Below are 22,752 nucleotides of genomic sequence, written 5' to 3' on the forward strand. Positions count from 1 at the left end.
ACGTGTTGTGCTACTTTAGGGACTAGCACCGAAACTTCCATGCTACTAGTCAACTCTATTTAATTATAGAACGATCCTAAATGCTATGCACAAAGAGGGAAATAAGAATTTGTATCTTTTCAGCAATTAGATCATCACACAACCTTCATTCCCCCCTTACCGTTTAGGTGTTGCTATGGTGCATAGGTGTAAATGGTTGTTTTGTATTTTTTTTGTATGTAAAAAGTGATAAACACAGACTATAACATAAAGGAAAACATAAATATTATTTTTCCATATTTTTGAAGTGCGAAAAACCCAATTTTCCCTATTTTTGCTATTTTCTCTATTTATTATTCATGAAAAATAGATATTTTCTAATTTATTTGTATTGTCTTATCATATTGACTGAAACTTAACATTTTCTCTTATTTTATCCCACTTTCATCCCTTTTCTCCAACTCAAAATCGAAAAAACCCACTAATTTCCACTAAAAATGACATTTTACGGTTTTGAAGAATTAATAACGACTCTAAATCATTACGGGTTCTATATTTCTATAATTCCAACCCTCAAACATGATGTAAACAAGGTTCAAACAAAATTTCATTGCATATGAACAACATTTGGACCATGAAACAATAAAAACAATCAAATTTCTTTGTACAATTGAAGCATACCGCGTGTCTTGCATGTTGCGGGTTTTTTAATCATTATTTTGAGCAGCCCACAGACTAACCAGCAACCATTCTTCAGTGCTAAACCTCTTTCCTCAGCCTCCTCTTCATCTTGAAGCAATCCGATCACAGCCGAACAAGCATTCTTCAACCCCTCTTCTTCTTGATTTCTTGCACATGAATTGTCTCTATGCAGGAGAGAGAGGGAGGAGAGAGAAATACTGGTTTTTGATCTCTTTGCTCAGTGCATCATTCCTTAATTTTTTTGTGGTGATGGAGGGCGAAGGATAGAAGCATTCCATGCCCAGGAGCATTCCTCTCCATTCCTCATATCAGAAAATCATGATGAGGGGGTGGAAAATGGCGCGCAAAAAACTGACGTTCCCCCCCCCCCCCCCCCCGTTCAACCTTTCATATCATGGCATTTTTTGCTTGCTAAGCTCTTAATTAGAGCTTTAAGGCTTAATCCCCAAATATCTAGTTCATGCATTTTGCATTCACACTTTCGGCAAGTGGTTTTTTCACTTTTGGAGGGGTAAACGACATCGGATTCAAGATCCGTCTGGATAGGTGGTTCGCTGACGTCGAAATCTACAAAGCTGGGGCCCGTTACGCTCTTCCTGGCTTCCAGATCCTGTAGCTACTTCACAATCCCAAACCTTGTGGGGATTAAATGGGGGATCAAACGACCTCGGAATGGAGATCCGAGACTTGCATTGGATTCCTGACGCCATTTTACATCTAGGGAAATTCTAGCTCAGCCATCTGCCACCATTTGATTTCCATGAAAATAAGCACTAGCGCTTTAGGGACTTGCCGCTTAAAATCGTACTGATTGCCACCGCCACCTTTGACGAAGTCTATTTTTCCCTTGATATTCGTAAATTTTGGCTATTTTTAAGAACTTTTTGCTACTTTGTGGACTTCCGCAAGGCCTTTGATACAATTCTCCGAGAGCTAGATTCATGCGCAGACTATAGGCAAGAAGTCCTGGCAGAGATGAGATGGGGAATCCTGGCTCAATATGAGTTTGCAGATCCGAGCACCGGCAGGGTTGTCAGAGGAGATTATTAGCACTATTGGGGTAAAGCAAGGATGCCCCCACCCTGTTCGGGCTCTACATCGACAAGATATTAGTTTATGTGGACATACTTAGAGGGTAGGGGTCCTGCCTAGGGGGGGACACTGATACCCATGCTACTATATGCAAATGATATAGTTCTCCTCTCTAGCACATCAAAGGGACTGCAACACCACCTAAACACATTACAAACCTTCTACCAGGACATGAACCTCACAGTGAACCCGGGGAAAACCAAGATCATGGTATTCAACACATCCACCCAATGGATCCACCGATCAGTGCCCCACTTCAAATAGAGAGGATATAGTTGAGGTGGTCCAATAATATGTTTACCTAGGGATCACATTCTCAGGGCTGAGATTCACCTAGAGGAAGGCCATAGACAAACAGAGACCAACACATGGCTATGCTACCCTAGGATGTATGGAAAGCCAATGTGCACGTGTACAATTTTAGGAACCTTGGACAAAGCTATGGCTCTTTGATACCTTGGTCATTCTGCATAGAGTCCCAATATGGGGGTCTAGCCTTTACCATACATGGCAAACCACACAAGATCAGCCATTTCCTGAAGGGGTCCCAAAGGGGAGGAGAGATACGAAGGATGGGAGAAGATGGAACGCCCCCTAGTGATGATGATCTCCCGGCTGAGCAGGAGTAAACCATCAATACCACACGAGATCGTGAGGGTCGAATTGGGAGCAGTACCACCTATAGTGGCAGAGGCCCTATCCCAGACGGTGACCTTCTTGCGCAAGCTTTGGAGCCTATCGCAACACAGATACTCCCACCTTGCACTAGAATCATTCAAACAACTTGCATTGCAAGGGGACACTGAATGCCAGTATGCCCGTACTCAGGCCTTGGCTACAGCTGCAACTACCTCCCACCCCTACAATATAGTCTAGACTGCCCACACCTGAAGATTAGCCGAGTGGAGGAGTTGAACCACGTCATCAGGGCAGATATTATTCAGCTACACACAACCAGGACATAGGTGTTATTGGACGAGGATCTAGGGAAGAAGGTGGCCTTCTACTGAGAGCACCTTCTACACCTCACACCTGATGGCTTCATTATACACCCGAGATACATGGATGTACACCTATCCCATGGGGTTCGAAGTGCCATCGGGAAACTTTGTACATCATCACACCAGCTACGGATCGAGACAGGCAGATACAGAGTGGACTCTCTCCCACCAGAGGAGAGGATCTGCCACTCTGCTAGAGCTGGAGCAAGAGACAGAAGAACATTACATATGTAGATGCCCAATGTACTATGAGATCAGAGGCTGCTTCCATTGTCTCTTCAAGAAGGGATTCGGACCACTCTCCCAAATACTAGACTTCCCTAACCAGAAATGCCTCAAGCTCTTCCTCCTGGAGCTATGCCAACATAGGGACCACCTTCTACATGTCCGGGATCAAATAATTGGGAACACATAGCAATGCACCCTCCAAGAGTTCTACAAACCCTTGGCCACCCCCTCTACAACGAGGACTGCAGCCACCCCGAGGGGAGTCACCTTGGATAGAGCTATAGAGAGAGGCAGATCTCACTGCCCACACCCAGTAGGCCCACACCCCCACAGGAGACACCACCTATAGATACAACAGATACTACAACACCACCGGGGAACCATACCATGCCGCTTCAGCCTCTCCATGCTAGATAGGCCCATGCGGGACACCTTAAGATGACCCACTCCATGAACAGTTCCACACTGCATTGAAGGGCATCTAGATTGTATTGTATCGAGTCTGTATACCATTTTGTACCTACTCTCCTAGTTCACCATAATGCCAGATAGTAGCTTTACTGGGGCTTGGAAAACTTCCCCAGACATTTTGTATGTAACCTTTTGGTCTGATAGGCCAACTTGGCCTTTTGTAGACATTAATATAACTTTATTTCTTTCTCTCTCTCTCTCTCTCACATAAAGGCTGACCATTTTTTGTTGTACCCACCATTGCACTTTGTAGTGTTCGCCTCCATCCACCACTAAGGCATCTATTACCACTCACACTTCTACCTCTCATAGGTGTTTGTAGCATGGTGACTATTCACTTTGACTCAACCCCTAACACAAATGCCAATTACACTTATCATTGGGTTCACATAAGATGGCAAAATAAAAAAAGGGGAGGGCCATCATCCAATGTGTGTCTATCCTTTTCATTTGAAAACAAAAAAATTTGTCAAACACTACATTGAAAAGATGGAAATGGTTATTAGGAAGATGGGACAAAATTCCCTTAGAGAAGATATGCAAAAGAGAAATGTATTGAAGGGTTACATGAGACTACCAGAGAGCATGTGAGTTTGAAGAAACTAGCCAATTGGGCTGAAGCAAAGATGGAAGTGCAATGGTAGGAAGAAGTTCATTGGGATAATTGAGGAGAAAGGGGCTACACGCTAACCTTGATTAGTTCTATAGGGCATGACATCATCAATGCTAACCAATGTACCATATGCGAGGGACCTTATAGTTCCATAGGCTGCGTAATATGACTAATGTAGGTGTGACACCATCATCAATACCATACTCAAGATTAAGCCCATATATGGTGCCTCTAATCTATACATCCCCATTAGTGGTTACACTCTAGTCAAGATAAGAAAATTGTGGGCTAAAAAGTTCTATTCAACTAAAATAGTGAGCTTTATTACATTACTTTTTCACTATTTTTACAGTGTTTTAATGCTACTTTAACAATGCTTAAAGAATACCTTAAATAGTCGAAGTAGTGCTTAAACAATGATTTGGAGCACTCCTTCAATGCTTTAAATTACTTTGGATAGAATTGACTATTTAGTAGAGTGTAGTAAAATATATTGAAATGAGAGTAAAGCACTAGTACAAGTCTTAATCAATGCTAGAATGGATAAAGAATACAATATTGATAACAACATTGAACTATCTATACACAACAAAAGGGCAACTACGACTGCTAAAAGTACAAGTGTTGGGCTGATTCCCAAATCCAAAGCTAGTAGAGAGGAGCTCAATCAACTCAGATGTAATGTGAAGGCACAATGTAAAGAGTGTGGATTACACTCAATTCTACTCAATAGTATAGTCTCTAGCGTCTATTATCTACATAAGACTAGATTGTGCTAGGGATGTATTGGACTATGTTGGGACTATACTATGCACTCTAATGGGACTTCAGTTTGGTTGCTCATAGTAGCTTATATCACTTTCTCTTTTGAGTAAATCTCGAGCTCTCCTTTGCTAGGTGGATGCTCCATAAAGCAGGGAACCAGTTTTCTTCATACTCAAACACAAGATTATGGTTGTAGCTCCATATATTTAGCTTCTTACGTAGGTAGGTAGATGTAGTCTTGAATTTTAACAGTTAGGTGACCAAGCAAATTTGTGACTACATAGAATAATGTGGAAATCAAATCTGGAAGATTCCTCTCGTCAAGTTGTAGTACTCTATGATAAAGGCCAAAACAATGAGCTCTATTAGATTACTTTTTCACTTCTTTTTTATTATTTTATAGTGCTTTAATAATGCTTAAACAATGCTTAAAGTAATGCTTGGATAGTGATTTTAAAGTGGTCAATAAGTGCTTCAAAGTTCTCCTATAGTCCTTTAAATTACTTTGGACAAAATTGACTATTTAGTAAGAATGATAGTAGATCTATTGAGATGAGAATAAAGCATTAATACAAGTCTTAATAATACTCTAGAATGGATAGAGAACACAAGATTGATAATAGCATTAAACTCTTTATTTACAATGAAAGGAAAGTTATGGTTGCCAAGTAAAAGTGATGGGCTAATCAAACTCAAAGCTTTGTATACTCAATATCACACTCTCTAGTGTCCATTGTCCATATAGGGCAGATTGTGCTAGGACGGTGCTAGATTATGCTGGGAATATAGTCATGGCTGCTTAAAATAGCTTATATACCTTTCTCCTATGACTAAATCTTGAGCTGCCCTTTGGTAGATGGATAATGCATAAAGTGGATAACAACTTTTCTTCATATTCCTACACGAGATCATGGTTGTAGCTCTAGATATTAAGTAGGTGGATGTAGCCTTGAATTTTGGTAGTTAGATAACCATCCAATTCATGGTTATAAAAAAATAATGTGAAAGTCGAATATGCAATATTCCTTTGATCAAGTTGTAGTACTCAAAAAGATGAACATTTCTTTTTTTAACAGCAACAAAAGTTTATGGTTGATTTGAGAGATATCAACCCTAAAAATTTGCTTCTTACAATGGTGGTAGCAAAAAAATTTCCCTTGATTGAAGGAGGCTTTCACTTGTTTATGCCCACATGTTGGCACTACCAAAAAATTGCATTTATATGTCCATTATATAACCTTAGACACATGCTTTTACATCATATTGCTATCATAATAGTATCTTTGACCTTTGCTATCCCAAAAGTATTGTTCACACTTTAGTGAAGAGATGGCATGAGCTTGCATACTTTAACACCTTACCTCAAGTTTAGTAGCATCTCTAAATACAACCTTGGATGTAAAAGTAATCTTAATAGTCTAATGATTAGAAGACATTGAAGCCTAATGATCCTTCACTAACTCAAATTCATTTTCTTAAGGGAAGCTCCATCATGTCAAAGTCCCACTCTGTATTTATAGAAGAACTATTTGCCTAGAGCTTTAGTATAGGTATTAGGCACATTCTCCTTAGTATCGCAATGATGCAACACTATATCACTATTATGTACTTCTTCCTTGATAAACTTAAATATACATCAATGCTAGATCTTTAGCCCCCATGCTTATTCTAGATATTAGATATCAACACCATGAGACTTTGGAAAATCTACCAATGTCAAGAATTTTGGCAACCCCACAATTTCGAGCTAGTCTGGTGTTACCATCGGCAATCTCTAAGTGTCCGCCATTCTCAATAACAATTTATTTGGGTCATCTTTTAAATCTACTTTTGGCATTTAGAAATAACCTTTTAAACATGATTCATCTAGATCACCCTATGCAACTAATGTAGGAGGAGCAGCTATGACTGCAAAGTTATCTATAAGGACATTTGAAAAGTGCAATGGGAGCCAGTTCCCCAGGTGCATTGTTTGATCCAATCATTTAAATTTCTCTCTAATTTCACATATGTTTGGTCATTTAATACATGACTATAGATTTAGTCAATATGTTAGTTACATTCTCCTTAATATTGCAATGATGCAACACTATATCATCATTATGTATTTTTTTTCTTGATAAAGTGCTCTCTAACTTCAATATACTTGGTCTTTTGATAGATAACTAAATTCATTGCTAAAGATTTAGCTAAGATGTTATCATGAAGGATGGGAGTGGGATCAAAGGATCCATAGAACCCAAGTTCTTACAAGCATCTCTTCAATCCTATAGCTTCACAAGTTGCTATAGTTAAGACCTTGTATTCAGCCTCTGTAGATGAGAGACTAACTATATTTTTCTTCTTGGAGAACTGAGAGAGTACAACTCCAAGGAAGAAAGCATTCATATACTGTTTTTTTTCTTTAAACCAAATTTTTTGCATGATTAAAATCACTAAGTCTATGTAAATTCAACTTGTCACCTACATATAGAATACCCCAATGCTAGGTACCTTTCAAGGACCTCTGTATTCCTTTAGTTGCAACCTAATGAGACCTCCTTGGACTCTCTGTAAACTGAGCAAGTGAATTAACTACATAACAAATATCAGACATTGGTATAGTCAAATAGATGAGGGAACCAATGAGTTGCCTGTATATAATAGCATCATAAGAAGCACTATTTTAATCCTTAGTTAGCTTGGGGATTGATTCCATGGGTGCACAGATAGTTTTGGAGCTAGCAACACCAAATATTTCAAGGATGGATTGAAGATATATCTACTAAGAAATGAAAATGTCTTCTATTTTCATCTTGCAAAGTTCTTTACCTAGGACATAATGCAAGTATCCAAGGTCTTTCATTTTCAAATCATGCGAGAGATTAGACTTTACATCCTCCACCAAAGCATCATTGCTTCTTGTCTTTGATGTCCACAAGTTTTGGCTTTGGCATGTTGATTAATGTGGTAGACACATTGTCAAACTCAGGTGGAAGACTTTTGAGAAGCACTCCAATGCAAATGTCTTCATCCATCTTCAAGTTGATTCCTACAAGTTGTGTCAACAAGCTTTCCATATAATTCAAATGAGTTGCAAGTGAGGTATTACTTTGCATGTTGAGCCTAAAAATTTCAATTAGTAAACCATATTTTGAGGATTTGGAATGAGCTCCAAATAAGGTTTCTAATCGATCCCATGTTGCGTAAGAGGTTTCACAATCATCAACATGATGAATGTAGCTGACATCAAGTTCGAGTTTGATAATAGCTTGATCCTTATCATCATTTTTATCTCGTACAATTGAAAGTGTAGCTTCCCTTGGTTTCTTCTCTTGACCACTTGTGATTGACCACAAGCCTTTCTTCATCAAGATCAATTCGATCCTAGTTTGCCATGTATGGAATCCAACACTATTGAATCGGGATATCGGTGAATCCTTGCCCATTTTGAGATTGCAAGATCAACAGCAAATCAGCTCCAAACAATTCCAGTTTTAGTTGAGCACAAGTGCTAAGAATCACTAGGTGATTAGTATCAAGAGATACTAGGCAATTTAGTGACTATGATGCCCTTGAAGTTGGAATCTTCAAGATCTGATGCAAGTCTGAGTCTTCCCCTCCTTGATTTGATGCTGGAGTTGCAAAAAAAATCAGTTTTGATTAGAGGCAAAGCTGATTGTGTTAACTAATATTAGTGCTAAAAGCACTAGATGAGTGTCAATGGACACTGTTTCTTGAAATGCTTGAGAATCTTGTTGTTGAGAAACTTGTTAAGATCTCCTCTCCTTGCTGGTAAATAACTTGAATGCTTACTGAAGACTGAGTGTTGGAGCAGATTAGAGAGTCAGTGACTTGATTTGAGCCACAGGAGTGAGAGAAGGAAGTAAAATAAGAGCTTGAAGCTTGATAGCTATGGATTCTGCATTAGGGTTTAAGGGAGCAGCCTGGTTTTTCACCTCCTGTGAGCTGAATACTTGATCATTTCCAAAACTTTTTTTATAGAAATGAGCTTAGGAAGTAGGCTATCAAAGCCCTATGATGCTCATTAGCATCATGAAGAGTGTAGGCAGAATCGAATGTACGAACATCAAAGGGCACAAAAAACGCGGTGATTGAATGATGACACAATACTGGAGCATGGAGTCAACAATGGCGTGGTTTGAGGTAACAGGGAGGAGTGTCTTGAGTCAGAGAAGGTTTTCCTAGAAGAAAACATGAGCTAAAATGGCCTGGATTGGGAGCTACAAGTCCTCCATTGAAGGTGGGTAGCTATGGAGGTAGATGAGAGATCTAAGGAAAAGTGGAGGGAGCCATAAATTCAAATTGGAGTGACTCAATTAGTGGCTTGATGACTCATTAACTTAAAACCGGCTCTGATACCATGTTAAAATACTGAGAATGCATGCTATGGAGGATCAGTGATGAGCAAATAGACAATCATAATGAGGCAGAAGCATTGACAAGGAAGAACAACTAATATTATCCAAACATAATGCAAGTACAACTGATTGAATGAGTGTGGGGATGAGTGCCTTTTATAGGCTTATAGTAGGTGGTATTGGTAGGTGGAGATAGGTGGAAAGGGACCATGGTATTCAACAACCGTGGTTTTGATTAACCGTGCATACATGGCCTAGTCTAAAGCTTTATTTGCAGTCTGTTTCTTTCCCTTGTTTGTCCCATACAAAGAGGCTGTGGTGGATGTGATTGCATATTTCTCACAGTATGTATATCCAATAGTGCACTTCATGGCTTCTATACCATAATGTCTAAAATAAGTCCTACACTAACCACTAGAAATAAAACGAGTGAAATAAAATGTCATGAAGGGACCTAAGAGGAGAGAGAAAGAGAAGAGAGAAGAAGAGTACAAAGGAGAGAGAAAGTCTAGATGAGGAGAGAGAAATATTAGAATGGAGAGAGAAAGATAGGAAAGAAAGAGAGAGATGGTTGGAAGTCATGAAAGGATTGGAGGAGCTAGAGAGAAAAGAAGGACAAAGTTATATTATTGTGTTAAAAAATGATATATTGTAGATATGTCCTTTGCCCTTTTATATGCCCCTAATTCAACTCTTTACATTCCATCCCCACTTGGATGGTTTTGTCATGGAACTTATTACAACTTGCCAAGTGGTGGAAAGGGACAGAGCACTTTGCATGGACCGAAAATAAGTTGGCCTAATCTTCAAGGATTCACGAAATAAGTACAACTAGAGGGTTGAGAATCAAGTACAAAGTATTGATAGCCATTTGAAAATATAAAATTGAAATCTTGGATCAAAATGGTATCATTAAGAGCTCATTCCAAATGGAGACACTATGATATCCACTACAGACCTTGTTGTACTAAATATGTAATAATTGGCTGATTTGAATCAGACATGCTATAGCTCTAGAGAAAGCTCTCTTTAAGCACTTTCAGCCCATATGACTCCTGCATCTTTGACATTAATTCAACAGTAAATCTAGCGCAAAACATAGATCTATTATGTAGTGAAACAAAGCCCACTAGCTAGCATGATATTGTCTCAAACTTCTTGAAGGTAAGGACATAATTCCCAAAGTAATGTTGTTCCACGTAGAGAGTTAAGTCTAGCCCTTCACTCCTGGGTCAAAAGGAAAGGTGACATCCCATCCATGCATGAAAGTCATGACCACCGAAGCATAGGTATCATCATTCATGAAATAATATGCATATACTTGTGAATCCACAAAAGCATAAGCAACTGAGTCAAATAGAAGCCCATGATCATGGTCTTCCTTATAACAAACTTCATAGGCTGCAACTTTAAACCCTTTATATTCCTCTTGATCAACATCAAAATTTTCTTCAACATAATTATCTTCATCCTCTTCATCTAAATATTCAAGTACCAAGAATATCCTTGCATTCTTTGCTATGTATATGTCTTTGTTATTGGAATACATTGATTCAGCACATCTATGACATAACCCTTGAGCATGCACTTATTTGATCTAATCACTATGTTGAGCTTTATTGTCTATAGACACAACTTTTCCCACATCATCACTATATAGATTAGTAATAGAATAATCATACTATTGTCCATGGTACTTATGAGAAGCATGTGGCTAAGAAGGAAAGGAGTGTTGCTCATAGTTATATTACTTCCCATATAGATAATGCTGCCCATAAGAGAGTAATTGGATATACTCATTGTTGTATATATTTAGTAATGATTGCAATAAGTCTTGTTGAGCTAATGCATCGGCCATAGCAATCGATGCAACCAACACATGCTTGTCATGTACATGCACTAAACCCTCTTGCAAAACAACATTACCATAAAGATTGATGAGAGCTTCCAAGGTGTGTAGTTTTATCAATTGATCTATATGAGATGTCAAGTGTTGGGCAAGTGCTCCTTCTATCCAAACCGCATCTATAACTTCAAGTGCCATCATGGTTGCATCAAAATCCATAAGTGCATGTGCCAATACATCAATCATGTCAACCATGTGATAAATTGACTTGTTGAGTTCCATTACTATTATGATGCTCATGATATTTCTATTGAATGCCACTTGCCTCCTATAAGACACTTTTCAAAGTCAATATTGCCTTGTGACACATGATAAGGATCAAAACCATGTGAGTAATGCTCTTGTTGAGATATCTCTTTCATCATAGTCCACAGTTGTTGATGAAGTTTTCTTGCCATTGTTGCTTGCAATTCTACCCAGTACTAATTGTTGCTACTGCTATTGCCACAATTGGTACCACTAGTGAAGCACCAAATTATGGCATCAAGGGAGTTGAAGTAGAAATAGGCTTCTTTGATGAGAGTCTAATCCCAAGGATGTGGATGCACCAATTCAGGTCCAAACAGCATGGTCTACATTCTCTTCCTTGAATGCACCATTAGTAATTAGTCCTAGTGAAACTTGAATGTTGTGTGTTTCCAAGCCTTGCTGCTGCCACCTAGTTTACACCACTTGTACCTTAAAGATGATTAGTGGGAGTACTCTAAGAGTAATTTCCCAATTGGATTGTTGTATACTAATTGCTACCCATTATCCATGGAGAAGGAGATGGATTAAATTGAGAAACAACTAAAGCCATGTCCCTATGGTTATCAGATCTATATGTGGTGCTAAAATCAAATGATGGAAATAGCAAAGAAGGACAGCACAAAAGGCAATCATCTAGCTTATCGGGATGAAATGCTTGTAATAACTTCACTTGTGGATGTGATGGAATGGAATAATCTTCTTAGCACATTGTGGCACAATCTACTGCTTCTTCTTAGAAGCTCAAGACTTGTAGTTACAATCGAAATGTTCTACCACTAAGCAACTCTTGTTCAGGATGGTCAGCACTTGCTACCATAGGTACAACTTAGTTGTGTTTACTTGCTTAGGCTACTTTGGGGATGGTTTCTAGGACTGATCTGCCACTAAGCAACTGTTGTTCAAGTTGGTAAGCACTTGCATTTCTGATGTCAATGCCTACTTATGTTGGCTGCATTTCTGATGCTAGATTTGCATACACATAATGTTATGAATGCACTGCAAGAATTCACCAACAATGATCATGCTCTTAGTGATGCTCTCAAATAGCTAGTTGTACCTTGATAGTACCAAAAGAGATTTCTCTTGAATGATCACTCAAAGCCCAAAACTGCTCTGAAGTCCAATCCAGTATGCTGATCAAACACTCTTTGTTATTGAAGATAAAGCTTCCATAGTGCTAAGAAACTAGTGGCCCTGCTTATGCATCCCCACTTTCTTCTACATTTCTCTTTCCAAGGCATTCTCCTATCATCCCAAAGTTAGCTCTCTTGTTTACTAAAACTACCACTACTCATAAGGAGTTTGACAATTTATGCTCCCTTCAACTTGAAAACTTCTACTCTAGTTATAGCAAAATATTGTCCCTTGTTAATTAGATTTTGCAAAATTATTGAGTAGTAAGCATGTTGCTTTGTGCTTCCTCTTCTTGCTCTTGAAATCTCTGTAACACCTTTGAGAGTAAAACCTTTCTCAGTCTTGTAGGTTAAATGGAATGCAAGATAATGTTGCTTCTACCCTCACATTTCAATATACAACAATCTATTGTCAAACATATACTTGCAAGAATGCAAGGCTTTTTAATGGCAGTAGTTTGAACCACTTGAAGAATTACCTATACTTGCAAGAATGCAAGGCTTTTTAATGGCAGTAGTTTGAACCACTAGAAGAATTACCTTCCCCTTCATTGCCGTCTTTTCCTTTAGCCTGCACCACAGACATTAATGGTAGTAGTTTGAACCACTAGAAGAATTATCTTCCCCTTCGTTGCTATCTTTTCCTTTAGCCTGCACTTCTATTGCATCATCACCATCCACTACATCTTCACCATCCACAAGGTTCCTAACTTCATCCTACAAGCAGGAAATCATATTACAAAGCTGACATCATCATCAAGACTACTACTGGCAAAGCCATGATAGTATCTACATTGAAGAAAGTAGTGTGACCGGTCTTGAATAACATCAGCAATGATTTCAATATATGCGGCATGTATTCCAGCAGTGATTTTAGTATGTGCCACCTATCTTCAATAATGATTTCAATATATGCCACTTATATTCTAGCAATGTTACTTGCCTTGAGTTGTTGCCAATGAATCGATGTTACCCAATGTACAAGTTTCCTAGTAGATGCCCCTTCGGTATGCTAATCATAGACAACATGGTTGATTGGTGATTTAGTCAACAAATTCTACAATGGGGAACATTATATAAGGGTGAAATTGCCTAAGAAACTCTCAGAGCTGTATTTACTATGATTTTTGTTCCAGTGAGTGCATCTACAAATGGAATCTTTGATGAATGACCATATCATTCCCATCAATAGTCTAGGCATCTTTCTCATGGTGGATACAATTGCCATTTCCACAAATACACACATTGTAAAAGCAATAGCAAAAGGGATGTTGGAGATTGTTGATGTAAGGAATTCCAAATCCTTTGCCCTGCACAACTTTGAATCCCATTACAAATCAATAATCTGTTTTTCTTATACCTCTTCTATTGGCTCAAATGTAAGCATTTGTAGCTCTCCAATGGCCTAGCAAGTAGAAAGAATGTAGTGGATAAGCTTGGCTCTCTGTTTGCTATTCCAAAGAAAGCTCCTTGGGTAGCAATCATGTAGAAAAAAAAGTCTAAAGATGCAAATAGGGAGAAGATGAGGACATTGTTTGAGTTTCTCAATGAGTGCCTAAAATAGATGGAGCAATTGTTAGAATAGTTCATGGCCCAGGCTCTTGAAAAGCTAGAGGAGGAGGGCCTTGTATTCCCATTGTTTGCATTTATTGTGACAAGTCCATAGTTGAACTTGATGCTAACATATCAACCTATGAACAAATCTTGATAGACCAATTGATGAAATGAATGAGATTCCAAAAATCATGAAGAAACCCTAAGAGATAGTTCTCTCTAGCTCTTTGGCTCTCATAATAATCTAGGCTGTCCTACTTTGTTGGATTCTTCGGGTTGCTCTTGACCTCTTCTTAGCAACACATCACTTGCATAAGATGACAAGCTTGAAATTGATGATTTTTGTTGAGGATTGTAGGACTATTGAAACTAGTCTCAATCTTAGCTACTCCAGCATTACTAGACTCCAAAGTTTTGATTGTTCTAATATAGCTGAATCGGAATAAAGAAAAACCTCATGGACCCTTTGATCAGGATTTGAATACAAAGAGGGATTTGTCAATCCAATCTAAGAATATGGATTTGAAAACCTCTCTCACCACTTGTATTTTTTTTTTCCTCAAGCCACCACAGATGCAAATATGTGCCAACATGAAAGCAAATGGGCCAATGGAATCTTGTGATTTCGCATATACATTGCATCAAGGTATGGTTGATTTGTGTGATGAGAGTATTTGATCTAGAACTAAGATAAGCCATAGCGTCAAAATTTTGTAATTGTTTATGTCAATTTACCAAAGTTTGGGACTGTTTCAAATTCCCCTATCTCAATAGATTATGAAAACCTACAAACATGAACTTCTCCATAACTTTGTTTTCCCTTTGCAAGCTTGTTGGAGTGCCTACTAGAGAGAAACATACACCAATGAGATGGAGCTATCACGTTTGTTTCTTGAAGAGAAAACTTGTGCCCTTGATCAATCAAGATTTGCCTTGTAATGGGAAACAAGTTTGACTTTTATTAAGAAGGTATAGCCAATAGAGAATCATCTGACAGTAATGCATCCAATTCTTTCTTTGATTCTGCAAATCTTTCTTTGTCAGTGAAGATCAAGATCCACAATAAGCAGTCTTGTAACCAAAATCATGTGTACTAATTTTGGAACTATCTCCTAGAATGTTCATCTGATAGTAATGCATCCAATTCTTTCTTTGATTCCACAAATCTTTCTTTGTCAATGGATCAAGATCCACAATAAGCAGTCTTGTAACTAAAATCATGCATAAGAATTCCACAACTATCTCCCATAATGCTGTATCCTTTCACCCTAGTGGAGATTCTTATTGCATGCCAAAGCACATGGGATTTGAAATGTAATATGGATAAATCTTTGATGTCTTGAAGTTGTTGCAAAGCGAGAGCTCACTAAACTAGCCAAAACCTATGGGAAGTTTTGGTGTACATGGCAATTTGACACATGCAACCACATTCCTTACGGGAGTCCCTACACTGATGATTTCATTGTAGGAAGTGGATCTAGCACTAACAACAAGGACTCACTCCTACTAACACAAAGATTCTAAAAGATGATGTTTGTTCCTCTTCAAGGTTAAAGGATGAGAAAATGGTTCAAGAGTAAGCAAGAAGCTTTTCGTGGTTGAAAGATTGAAGCAGCACATTCTTATAACAATAGATCATGATGCATGTCTAGTTGAAACTCCACGGAAATGGTAATAAATCTCTCGAAAATGAAGTGGAGAAGCTTATTGAGGAGTTCACTGACCTTTGAAATCTAGGGTTTGAAAGAAAGAAAGATATGTTTGCTAGTTTTCTCCATGAAAGCTGTTTAGAAGCTCAAGAGAAGGGAAAGAAAACCCTTAACTTTCAAAAGTAGTAACAACTCATAGCTTTGCTTTACCCCTATTAGCCTTCTTTCTCTAAAATGCCTATTAAAATGACTAAGAATTGGTCCAGGACCTATTATTTTGGCCATCCACTACCATGTATGTCCCTTCGTGCTTCATATATCTCCAAACTTGTCTTCTTTCAACTATAGATCTCTTACAAGTCACTACTAGTCACTCTCCATGTCTTGTACCTACAACACTTGTCTGAAATAGGTTTTTTATGATGAAAATCAGCTATCCCTTCTTGCTTTATAGATCTCCATACTTGTCTTCTTCCAATTGTAGAAGTCTTGCAAGTCACTACTAGTCACTCTCCATGTATTGCACCTATAGTACACTTGTCTGAAATAGGTTTTTTATTATGAAAATTGGGATTGAATATGAAGAAAAAGAGGAGAAAATGGATCAAAGACCAATGCTCTGATACCACTTGTCATGAAGGGATCTAAGGGGAGAGAGAAAGAGGAGAGAGAAAGTCTAGATGAGGAGAGAGAAATACTAGAAATGGGAAGAGAAAGACAGGAAAGAAAGAGAGAGATGACTAGAAGCCATGAAAGGATAGGAGCTAGAGAGAGAAGAAGGACAAAGTTGTATTATTGTGTAAAAAAATGATATCTTGTACATATGTCCTTTGTCCTTTTATATGCCTCTAATTCAACTATTTACATAAAATTGATTTGTTGCATTTTAAAAGTCTAAATGGAATCAAAATGATCATAAGAAATGGTCCAAAAGTTGTATTTTTAGTGAAAATTAAGAGATCTATGTGTTATTAATAGATAAAGCATCAAAATAGAGTTGGACTACATTATAATGAATCTAGAATTTGAATTTCATGTAGTAATCACGCATATACTAAGAGATATAGATGTTTTAGTGTAAAAAAGCCAATTTTTGGTGGGGTTAATTAATAGTATTAATAAGTAATTAATGTTAAACTATCAAAACATAGTCAAATTCTATTTAGAGGGACTCATGATGAATTTTGATCCATATTGGAACTTTGATTATGAAATTATATCATTTCTAAGGGTGAAAATAGCATTCTTTAGATGTTTTTTAGAGTGTACTTAATGAATATTAAGAGATGGGAATAAAAATTAAGAAAGTTTGAATGCATGCTATACTAATCATGGGGATAGTTAGTTTGGAAGGATTTGAACACACACACACACACACACACACACATACACACACACACGCACGCACGCACGCATGCACGCACGCACACACACGCTTTATAATTAGTATTAGAAATATTTTTTATTTTTAACAAAAATTAAAGAAAGTTAATAAGTGAGAATATATAATAATTTCTTAGAATTTTAAAAGGAATCTATGGTTTATTTGTTTTGGTAGAATATGCTAACAAAATTTGATAGGGTTTGGAGATTATTTGGAAGTAGTTTATTTATTTAATAGAGATTCAAGTTGAAATAATAATTAGTGATTATTAAGAGTTAAGTTAGACTATTAGTGAAAGTTAAGGTTGAAATAATATTCTCATATTAGAGCTCATCTCTAATTTAAGTAGTGTAAGAGTTGGAGTTAGAATATTAATAGTTTTAGATCAAATTGAAGAGTTAACTAGTGAGATATAGGGCCTTTTAAATGAAATATGTAAGAATGTGGACTTTGGACTATAAATCATAAGTAATGATACCACTTTGATGGTTAATTTAGGGTTGATAAGACTTTATTGCTTTGCCTTTCATCCTTGATTATATATAGTGACTACACATGTAGTCATCTTGCTTAGGTCACAACCTTAAATTGGTTATTACTTTAGACAAACAAGATGGAGGAGCAAGTCTCCAAATACTACATGAAAAATCTAATAGGTTGTGCTTTGAACTTATGAACAAGGGACACATGAGCCTCAACCTTGGGCTATTTTAATCAAGCATTGGATTGCACACACCCCTATCAAGGGTTTCCCTTGCCTAGAGTAGATTGGAAAGATGTCTTTGTTATTCACCACCAATTCAAATTCCCTAGTAAAAGGCTACTCAAGCTTTAGCAAGATCTTGGCCTAGAGTGGATTGGAAAGTCTTTGTTCTTCACAACCTATTTGAATTCCCTAGTTAAAGGTTGCTCAAGCTTCTTGTCAGTCTCTTGTGGAAGGCTTGTTAGTGATAGCCACTAAGAGTAGAGTTGAATATGCCTCATTGAGCCACAGTTTCTAGCTTCAATCACATGCATATGAACCCCCTAGGCTTGAGCACTAAATATGCAAGCGATGAGTTTGTGGCCACACATATGAAATTCACATAGGAATTGTTTTCATGACATGAGTTGGACGAAGAATCATTTCAATCTCACGGTTAATGAGAAAGACCGACTTGAAGGAGTGCTACTTCAACTTAAACCACATTGGCCCACATCCATTATCTCTTGATGGATTTTGGTGCTCCAATAATTGGAAGTCCCAAGTGGCAAGACTCTATGATAAGATTGTGGAAAATGTATAGGGTAAATGGACCAATATTGTGGCACCTAACTACCTTGGTTGAGAATGCAACATGTGAGAAATTAATGAGAATTGTGTAAAGTGAGGCTTTGGTTCTATAATGTAAAAGCAAAATGTTACCTATAATGCAAAGCTAAAGGAAGAGATTGTAGGTGTTGAAACTAATTAATGAACAGTGTTGCAGCAAGGGCAGTAGTAGAGTGGCTAAGGTGGTAATGGGTGGTGAAAAGCAACATTCTATCCTCCAATCATCTCTTCCTCCCCGTGTACACTTATTGGTGCCTTATCACCCTATTGAGAAGTGCAGTACAAGGGAAGTGGGGGGATGCAACATTATTTGGCCACCCCATCCAGTTCCACACAGAGGAATTGAAGAGAAAACCCTACCTCTTTGCACCACCTTTGAGCTCTCTCTTTCTCTCTCTCTCTCTCTCTCTCTCTCTCTCTCTCTCTCTCCCCCTTTTCGTACTCAATGTTCATGGAAATGAGCTAATATGAAGACCTTCAAACTTGACACTTTGTCTTCAAAACAATTCTTGAATTTTATAATTCACTTAACTTCAAACCTCAATTTTTACAAGTGTGATCTCTTGATTCTTGAAGTTTTACATGAGAATATATTTATATGAAAATTTGGAAAAATTTTCACTTGTTATGGCATTGGCTAGTTTAGAATTTGTGCCAACCTAGCCAAGCCATTCTTATCTAACCTTCCTACAGTACATACTATGCTACAATAACTCCATGCCTTGTACTTGATTTCACCCCAAATTATTTGTTTCTCAATTCCTCGAATGACAAGTTGGTTTATTGTTTCCCATATCTCCTAAAGAGTGATTATTTTGTGTGTACCACAAATGAAGAGGGCTTCCTTCTTTGCACCGCCATCTCCAAATATACTTAGAAGCAAGTTGAGGTGGCCATATTTTTTCTCACTTAAGGTAGCAATATCTCCATGCTTCCTATGCTATACATAAAAAAAGTGCTTGAGAGACTCTTCCTCTTACATTTTCCATCAATGTATATTCTCTAATATCGCAAGTCTACAATCATGTGCCCACCCCCCATGGAAAGGCTCTATCCTTTATGGGAAGTTTCAATCCCCACTTCTTTAACAAATATTTCCTACCCATATGTCAGCTAGATCAATTCTGCAAACCTTCTTTATCCTCCCTATGATAGATGACATGTCCAAGAGTAGTCTTTTGATCTTATCACTCTTAAGCATTTCATTTATGAGTTTTCCTTCTAGCATAACAAATTGATTACCTCTTTTTGCATTATGTAAGTCATAGGCAATGGAATGATCTTTAGCTATGATGACTTCCCAACTTAACTTCATGGAGTTTGGTAAATTCCAACTTGTTGCACCATCCTCTTCATTCCAATCACAAGGCTTTCTACATTCAGCTAGTGTTCCACTTTGAATATACTTTTCATAGCAAGAGCCATGGCTCTTCTGTAGCAATCAGCGGCTTTATGTCAGGGCACTGAAGGGTATAAACATGTCATTACAGGTACCATCTTTATCATTGGGATACAAGTACAAGTACTACAAGTTGCCCACAGGTCCTATCTAGCTCTCCATAGGGTTTGTATACATGGTCCTCCTTGCATAGCTTCTTGTCAGGGTCCATCTATGTGGACCTTGAAAGGATTTTCCTCCACAAGCTAACCGACTGATAAAGTGACATTATGAGAATACTCACTGTCTAGCTTGAATCGTCCTCATGATTCACACGCTTTGCGATATTTCCTTGTCCTTTCTTGACTCTCCTTCACACTTTGCAAGGGCTTGCATCGATACAATCACCTTCATGGAAGGCCCTAGCCATGTTGGGAGGGTATTAAATTTTATTGATTGCTAAACGTGTGAAATAAAGTCCACTTCATCCTTCGTCTTCCCTAGTGGGTCGCTCAAGAACATAAAGCTGGTGAAATTTTCCATTCAATAAAAAACGATTCTTGAAAATTTCACTTGGAACTTGGAAGTTTGATATTGTGGTGTGTAGACCCTTTGACTACTTCCGTCCTAGTCCTGGCTATTCCCCGCAAGGAGTTGAAATACAAAACCGCTCTCCACCTCCATCACTCTCGCCCTCACACACACACACACACACACACACACTCTCTCTCTCTCTCTCTCTCTCGCGGGAGAGAATGGCAATACCTGAATTCCACATCAGCACCAACAACGACGACAATGGCGGAGCGTCCGATGGGATGCCTCTAGGATTGCAATTGCGGCAGCAGCCACCTTCTCCTCCTCCGTCGAGTTTGCAGGCGAGGCTGGTGGAGCATCTCCGCGAGCTAAATGCCGAGGCCTTCCTCCTGAGCTCCTCCTCCACCACTGCCACCACCCCCTCACACTCCTGGACCTCCGATCTCGACACGGAGGTCCTCTCTCTCTCTCTCTCTCTCTCTCTCTCTCTCCGCGTGTGCGCGCATGTGTGTGGTGTTAGGTTTTCCTTACTCTCTCCGTGTATGAGTTTCTCCTCTGTGAAACAGTTCTGATAAGGGTTTTACTCTCTGTCTGTCTGTCTGTCTGTGTGTTAGGGTTTTTGACCTTTCAGCCTGTGTCGTCTTGCAGTCTACAGGTTCCTTCTTCCCCGAGAGGAGCACTACGCTTGGCAGCCTCATCGGCCTCTGCTCTCCTATTTCCGCCTCTCCATACAACAATGGATCGGACAGGGCCATCCCCATCGATCCACACATCCTTCTTGAAGCTCCGGAAGCTCACACCAGCAAGAAAAGCTTCTCCCGCCATCGTTCCTCATGGTGCCCCTTCTCTCTCATCGGTTGCGGAAGCTCGGAGCCCGCCTGCGAAGACAACATGTCCACCTCTCTTGCAGCCTTTCTAGAGATGGAAAGAAAAACAGCAGCAGCGACAGCAGGGCATGAAAGCGTGTTCAACAGGAATACGCTTTTCAATGAGGATGGGATACTCCCCCCGCGGCTGTCCGGGGCCCCATCAAAGCTCAGTATGGAGCAGTCCACAAGCCCGAGTTCTTCCTACCTCTCTGCAGATTGGAGCTCCTCTGTTGCTCCTCCTGATCATGTCCATGGCAGAGAGAGAAATCTGGCTAATAATAATAACAATCATCATCGTTATCAACAACGTTATCACTTAAGAAGATTGTCATCTTCACCAGCATTATCATCAAGATGATCATCAATCCAGCGGTAGTAGATTATCATCAAGAAAATTAATAGTGGAGTTATCATCAAGATCATCAATCTCGGGGCAGATCGCTGTTATTTCTGCTGGCATTTTATCATCCAGATCATCCATAATCCAGGAGCAGTAGATTATCATCTCCACCGGCTTCCTCATCAAGGTGATCATCAATCCAGCAGTGGTAGAGTTCCTGATTATTGGCTTAACATGCGTGGAAGCTCAACACAAATATAGTTTCTTGGTTGGTTGGTGCAGAATTATGGCTGATTATTTGAAATCAATGCTCTGCCTGGAATGTTGATTCGTGATCCACATCAGAGCTAATAAATTGGCTTGTTTGTCATGTTTGTTGCATATTATTTGGTCTCTCTTTTGTCACGCCTGTCCTTGCCTTTTAGCATGTAAAGCGTTTTCACCAATTATTGCTTCTCCCTTAAACTCTTTCAAACTGATTCGCCTGCATTTTCGATTGAGTACCATAGGGATCAAAACCCGCTCATTCCACTCAGGCATGCAAGCTAGAGATAAACATTTCCACAAGTCTTGTGTGGCTTTTTCAACAAAGTTGGGGGTTTGCCAAGCCTCTAAATGACTCCAGATTTCTTAAGGGCCTGTTCTTTGCACAAAGCATGTGTATTAGATAGACGTCCGAGCTTGTTACCATATCAAAAGACAAGGGAGCCGAGATATTGCGTGTTAGGAATGCCTAACCTCGTCTAATCCAATTGGCCTTTAGCAAACAAACAGCCATAGCTAGGTATGATGAGTTAACAAACGAACGGCCATAGCTAGGCATGATGAGTTTGTAGAAGTTTTTTTTTGGGGGGAAGAGAGAGAGAGAGAGAGAGAGAGAGAGAGAGAGAGAGAGAGAGAGTTGCCTTGTGTAGAAGAGTGAACCTTAGTTAACTTGATGTAATTCAATTGCTCTACCCAAGAGTTCAAACTACCAACTGCACAACTCTTGATATGTAAAAAGCCTTGTTTATTTAACAATAAACAGATTCTTTATTGGTGTGCACGCTAATGTTGTGAGTTACTACTTGAGAATTTTCACATTAGATTTTGTTGTCAAGTTGGGACACACGACTGATTTTCATGGATAACAAGGATTGATCCTTTGAGATTGGAGGTTTATTGTTAATTTAATGGTATGATGAATCATGAACCATGAAGCATAGTCTTAGGAGCGACATCTTCATCAA

General features: G+C 38.7%; 1 protein-coding gene across 1 annotated transcript; it reads left to right on the top strand.

Moving 5' to 3' along the window:
* The first annotated feature begins 20,379 nt into the window (after positions 1-20,379).
* On the top strand, positions 20,380-22,548 carry LOC148012827 (uncharacterized). Its single transcript, XM_087669651.1, has 2 exons — positions 20,380-20,769; positions 20,963-22,548. Exons 1-2 carry the CDS (start codon positions 20,533-20,535, stop codon positions 21,539-21,541), a joined length of 816 nt encoding a protein of 271 aa, XP_087525777.1. The 5' UTR covers positions 20,380-20,532; the 3' UTR covers positions 21,542-22,548.
* Positions 22,549-22,752: the final 204 nt, after the last annotated feature.

Source organism: Lygodium microphyllum, chromosome 27 (genome assembly GCF_053477565.2).
Source record: "Lygodium microphyllum isolate KBCC chromosome 27, Lygodium_microphyllum_v1.1.10, whole genome shotgun sequence".
NCBI lineage: Eukaryota > Viridiplantae > Streptophyta > Polypodiopsida > Schizaeales > Lygodiaceae > Lygodium > Lygodium microphyllum.